The sequence below is a fragment of the Lupinus angustifolius genome, chromosome LG10 (genome assembly GCF_001865875.1).
Source record: "Lupinus angustifolius cultivar Tanjil chromosome LG10, LupAngTanjil_v1.0, whole genome shotgun sequence".
NCBI lineage: Eukaryota > Viridiplantae > Streptophyta > Magnoliopsida > Fabales > Fabaceae > Lupinus > Lupinus angustifolius.
The window spans coordinates 14,076,999-14,083,682 of NC_032018.1; the positions used below are offsets into that span (position 1 = coordinate 14,076,999).

At 28.1% G+C, this 6,684-nt stretch overlaps 1 protein-coding gene across 1 annotated transcript; it reads left to right on the forward strand.

The window, feature by feature from the left end:
* LOC109357800 (hydroxyproline O-arabinosyltransferase 1-like) lies at positions 3,192–5,335 on the forward strand. Its single transcript, XM_019601850.1, has 5 exons — positions 3,192–3,703; positions 4,014–4,081; positions 4,178–4,379; positions 4,465–4,562; positions 4,656–5,335. Exons 1-5 carry the CDS (start codon positions 3,296–3,298, stop codon positions 4,732–4,734), a joined length of 855 nt encoding a protein of 284 aa, XP_019457395.1. The 5' UTR covers positions 3,192–3,295; the 3' UTR covers positions 4,735–5,335.

Here is a 6,684-nt window from a genome sequence, read left to right on the forward strand (position 1 = left end):
CCTAATACAGGAAAATCTACTAGTAGAGATGAGCTAAGCTCCTATTTACCACACCAATTTATAATTTAAAATTAAAGTTAATAATAATAAAATAACAATAAAATATAAAGAAATATATATATATATATATATATATATATATATTCTTCAAAGTTTTAAAATAATATATTAATTCTAAATAATGTCAATTAACAATTAAATATGTTAAAGAAAATATACATTTATTTAAAGTGTCTCTCTTTATTATTTTAAAGACTTATATTCATCACACATTGAATTAGAGGTAAAAGATCATGATATTTTATTTTCAATATAAATTATCATATTGTCTGCAAGAAATTATCTTTTATCTGACTATGTAATCTTATTTTGATTGTGCTCATTGCTAAAAATGATTTTTTTTGTGATAGTTGTAGAAATTGGAATAATTAAAAGCTAAAAATGATCTTCCCCATTTTTATAAAAGCTACGCTTAATTCAGAGATGATTTAGATGCTCTTCAAATTGAATGACCGATAACATAAAAATAAAAGATTGAAGTTGACCTCTCAAACTAATATTCTCTTATTCATTGAAATCCATAGGACAAAATTTGCACACAAAAATAAATATATTATAAATGTTAAATGTTTTATAGAAATTGTTAGAATTCAAGCTAGTATTGAGAGGGTAAAGTAAATATTTTAATAAAGAGAAAAATGCGCTAACAATGTAAGAATTTTATATATCATTAGTCCATTATCTATCATTTATTTTTAATCATCATTGTATATACTAGTGGATGATCATTACCTATGTATAAAACTTTATACTAACACTATATAAATATTACACTATTTAACAATTTAGTTAAAATAGATATTGTAAAGAAAAATTGAAAAATTCGGCGGGAGGCAGCAATCCCCACTTGCTCTTGAGATGATTCACCCTTGAGACGGAGAGAGATGAGAATGAGATGGAAGGGAGACAAATATATGAGTAATAAAGTAAATTGTTGTATTGTTTGATAAGAGAAAAGTAAAAATAAGGAGATGAGAAATAGGTAGATATGAATTTTGAATTATACAAATATCCATATAATAAAAAATGTAGCTTAAAAACATAAAAGCTTATGGATTGTTTTGTCATTTCATACCAAAATAACTTTTGTCCTAAACTTTGTTTGAACTAGTGGAGAGAAACAATTTTGTGCATGTGTAATATCACTTCTCTTCTCTCCTCCCGCTTTCTTTACTAAACTAAAGAAGAGAAAATTGATGTTTCTCTTCAATCTCTCTCCTTCATTTCTCTTAATATTTCTAGTCAACCAAAAAGAAGATCAATTTGTATATAATTAAAAGCTACCTCAATTCACAAAATATTTTTCTACCAAAGATCTATGTAAGTCTTGATTTCCTATTAACATAAGAATACTAAGAAGCAAAACAAACTTTGGTTAACCATAAAAAATAAGAAAAATATAATATTAGTCCTTTAATAAAAAATAATTAAATAAGAAAAATAATAATTATTTAAACACATATATGGTATAAGTTTTTATGTTATTAATGAGGATATACTCTTAATACGTACGAGTACAAAGTTAATATATTCTCAAATTTATAATCGATTCCAAACTCGGAAGATCTAGTTGAAAGACAAAATTATTTAAATTTAACATAAAGGTCATAAATTTCAAAAGTTAAGGAGATAACAAAATCTTATTATTTTTATCATCTTTCATAGTAGTGGAAGTAGAGATGAAAATTAGAAAAACTTGTGTGAAGATTAGTTTAATATGTTATGGTTATCATTGATAATTTGGGCAAAGTTCATGGAACCCGCCCATACTTATTGGGTGGGCAGAACATGAAAAATGTGCACTTCTGCCCTAAATGGTGGCCCGCCCAATATTCCCAGTTCGCCTGCAGACATTATTAGATAAAGTGTTTATCATTAAATATGCAAATGTATATGTATTTTGTCAAATATGAGAGAGTTTGTTTCATTTATTATATATGCATTTGTATATCAAATGTAAGAATAATATTTTTTTATTATGCATATGCATTTGTATTTTGTATATTATATATACCTATGTATAATTCCTTTTGTATTTTGTATATAAATTATATACCATGCATATTTTACCTTATATATACATTTATATTTTGTATGAATTGTTTTATTTGTATGATTGTTTAATATGATAAATAACTTACATACTTATATGTAAAATATATATTGTTTATTTTGTATAAAATATATATAAAGTGAGTGTAAAATCTATATACTGACTGTGTAAAGATTTATACACATGCACTTCACCATCTACTGTTCATTTAGATTTTTTTAAAAGTCAACAAAATTTAAATATCAATAGCGAATGATGCAATGACAATATATAAAATGCATGTACTATCAATGCATATATCTTTTTCTCATATAAAATTAGATATGTTTTTCTAGTTTTGTTTCCTATATTTAGAACGAGAAATGTGTGATATTTCATGTCATATTTAAAAACAGACATACTCATGCCAACCATAATTTAGATGGATATTACATGGACATGGACATAGTTATGGACAGAGCGAATAGAGTTGCCCTACTTATCAATACTAGTGATGGTTAAAGACAACTATATTTATATTTTTTTCTGAATTAGTTAAATTTTTATTTTATTGTCAAAAATTTATTCATCTATACTGTATATAAAGCCAAAACTTGAAATAACTTCTCTCATGGTGTAATTTTCATTTCCTATATTGCCCTTAATATTATTTAATTTTTACAAAAAAAACTATACAATCCTAAGAACTACCACCAATACATTAATTAACCACATATTTCATCTTAAATTAAACATTATCACACAAAAAATACAATATAAAGTACATCGAACGCAAAAATACATTTTAATTCAAAAAAATGAAATATATAAAAATTGAATATGTAGTATCACACAGTATTCACCAGCAGACACGAAATGCTTGTACACACTAGTTATGTTAATGTAGATACGTTTGTAGAAGTCTTTCCACATACCTATTAATTATTAATAAAATAATTAAATTTATTAATTATTTTTAATGATTAATGAAGTATTTATGAGTTGGAGAGACACAAATATTTATAGAAAAGGAAAAGGGGAAGACGACTTTTTGGAAGAGAATAGCATAACAGCAAGACTTAGCCGCCTCAACCTCACTCCATTATTATCATTATTTTTGGTTCTGCATCTGAATTCTGAACAAGTATTAATAACAAAGCAATTTGTTGAAAGAAGAAGAAAAAAAGAGAAAGAGAAAGAGAAATGGGTTTGGGTAATTTATTTTTAACAGGTCTAATAACATTCTCAGTAGCATTAATCACATACAACATCATAATCTCTTCCAATGCAACACTCAAACAAGATTTCCCTAAACCTTATTCTCTTCAAACAAAAACATCATCATCCTCAAACAACAACAACAACAAGAGGAAGTTGTTGTTTCATACTGCTGTAACTTCTGCTGATTCTGTCTACAACACGTGGCAGTGTAGGGTCATGTATTATTGGTTCAAGAAGTTTAAGGAAATGGGTAATCATGATCATGATGATGCTGATGCTGAATCTGGAATGGGTGGTTTCACTAGAATTCTTCATTCTGGTAAACCTGATCAGTTCATGGATGAGATCCCTACATTTGTTGCTGATCCTTTACCCTCAGGAATGGATCAGGTTTCTACCTTTCTCTCTCTCTCTCTCTATTTATTATTACAGAAAATACTCATTTCAATTTGTATGTTTTTCGACCTTACCAGTTTGACCCTCAAAAAAATCTAATCTAATTCCAAAAATTTCAAATGTAAGTCAAACTAGTCCTTTCTAGGATAAATTAGTTTATATCAAGTATTATAAAGCAAGCTAAAGGACCAATTTGACCCATTTGAAGGACCAAACACTGTTAAGGTCGGAAAATACGAGGGAGTGAAATATGTATTTATTATTATTATTTGTAGATGCAACCTTACTCATCACTATCAAACAGGGTTACGTAGTACTTAACAGACCATGGGCATTTGTACAATGGCTTCAACAAGCAGATATTAAAGAAGAGTATGTTTTACTTTATAATAAAAAATGTGATTTTTTTGTTTGTTTTTCACTTTTTATGGATATTGGTTGACTTTGGTTGCTTGTGCTGTATATCAGTTACATATTGATGTCAGAACCAGATCATATAATTGTCAAACCTATACCCAACTTAGCTACAAAAGAGCATGGTGCTGCATTCCCTTTCTTTTATATTGAACCTAAGAAGTATGAGAATGTTCTAAGGAAGTACTTCTCTGAGGATAAAGGACCAATAACCAATATAGATCCAATCGGGAACTCGCCTGTTATTGTCAGCAAGGTATCGGTTGATTTGTTTTCGATGGTAATTATGACTACTCTTTTGATTTTGAGCAACATTTTAATTTTATTTGGAAGAATGTTAGGAATCCCTTAAGAGGATTGCTCCTACTTGGATGAATGTTTCCTTGGCAATGAAGAAAGATCCTAAAACCGATGAAGCTTTCGGATGGGTGCTTGAAATGTAATTTTATCTTCTTGTCTCTCTAATACATGTTATCCTTTCTTAACCGAAGTATTACAAGACTTGTTATCTTATTTTGTATTGTTCATATAGGTATGCTTATGCTGTTGCATCTGCTCTTGAAGGTGTTCCTAACACATTATACAAGGACTTCATGATTCAGGTTCAATAAGGTTCTCTCCTTTTGTTTTTCCTGCTATCATGTATTCATAAGGTTCTCATATGGTAATAGAGAATGAGCCAATGAGGACCTTTGATTTCTATAACCACTTCTTAAGCTTACATATGGAAGAATTATATTTGAGGAAACCTAGTGCTTATGGTGGTTTATTTTGTATTAGTTAGCTTTAAATATCGTGGATGTGCTTACTAAGCATTTCCAAGATCAGATGTCACGATGCATATGCTTTTTGTAGATGAATTAGTCCTACTTGCAGAGTCGAGAGCGGAATACAAGGGAAGTTAGAGATGTGGAAATAAGCTTTGAAAGTTCACGACTTTCATAGCACACGACAAGTTTTACGACTTAAGTATATTAGGTCCATCATACAAAATGATGACGAAATAGAGGGATACATTAGATTCAAGCCGGGTAGATTAAATGGAGGAGAGACTCAAGTATTTATTATCCTATTTCAACCTGGACTGTGTTATTTTTTTATCACAAATTTAAGGCTTTTAAAAATTCTTCATTCCTGCTTATCACTTCATAAAATTCTACTTGAAGATAAACACCAACATAGCCCCGTATATACTGCGGTTGCCACAAGAATTCTCTAGCTTTTAGTTTACTAATTATATATATATATATATATATATATATTATTTAGCAAAATTAAATAAAAATCATATTCAATTAAAATTTAAAAAATCTACTACTTATTAGCCCTAATTTAATCGGTTAATTCAAGTACCAATAAAGTGTCAGTCTAGTGATGTAAGACTGTACTTGATTTCAAGGTTGAGGGTTCTATTTCTGGGAGCGACACTTATTGGAAGGGCAACACAAACCCTGAAAGAGATCAATTTATTACCCAAAAAAGTAAAAAATACACTTGGTGGTACACAAAAAATCAGTCAATTCAAGTGACTAATCGTCATTAAGTCAAGGATCTTATAAGTCGTTATGTCATTTTACTATAATCAATCAATTGATCGGTTAATCTTGCAAAACATTTCAATTCCAATTAATCATCTCACGTCTGTGAAGTCCAAATTATGTTATGTTAGAGACTGAGAGTCCAATAAAAATGAAATATTTAATAAATGAGTTATATTAAATATTATATATGTAGATTTCACATCTTAACTCAAAAAACAAGACATTAGATTTATAAATTTGATTGTAGTTGGTATAGGAAACGTGTTAAAAAAGTTATACAATAATAACAAATTATATATATATATATTAAATAATTAAAATTTAAATATTTTTTTAATATTATGTGGGTCGGCTCGCCACAACTCGTAACCCACTTATGCGGGTTTGGGCTATAATTTGATATGCATAAATTGTATTCAGACTTTTAGCCTAGTCCAAACTCGATATGAACTAACTTGAACCCATTCCGATAGCCCATTTTGACACCTCTAGATATAAGGGATTATAAGTCAAGTAATAAGCTTTTTTTAGTTAGAGAATTGTTTTAAAAATTGTGATTTAATTAGTTAGCTAGAGTGAACTAAGTATGGGTCAGAAATAATGAATTGACTCACGTCCAACCAAAATCCAATCCACCCTATTTAAGGAGGATTTCTTTCTAGTAATAAGAAGAAAGTACCATGAAAAGAAAACAAAAAAATAAAATGTAATGATTATTATATTCTTCTATTTACATTTATAATAATATTTTTTCTTTGAAACTAAAACTAAAAACATCAATTCTCTCAGATACTAGAAAAGATATATGTTCCAATTTAAGAAGGTCAAATTGGGTAACATTATTTTTCTGCCTTAACTCTAATCCAATCCCATAAAATAATGGATTAATAAGATCAAATCAATTGGGTTGTATCAGAATAGATTAATTAGGTTGTTTTTTTTGTAATTTTTTATTTATAAAAGTCATTTGATTTCCTTATTTGTGATAGTGTTTCTTTCTTTAATAGTCTCTAAATTATA

Excerpts from the sequence above, each read along its gene's own strand:
- LOC109357800 (XM_019601850.1), top strand. The coding sequence starts at position 3,296 with ATGGGTTTGGGTAATTTATTTTTAACAGGTCTAATAACATTCTCAGTA. Across the intron at positions 4,082-4,177 it reads CAAGCAGATATTAAAGAAGA|TTACATATTGATGTCAGAAC; the intron begins GTATGTTTTACT and ends GCTGTATATCAG. Across the intron at positions 4,563-4,655 it reads TTCGGATGGGTGCTTGAAAT|GTATGCTTATGCTGTTGCAT; the intron begins GTAATTTTATCT and ends TTGTTCATATAG.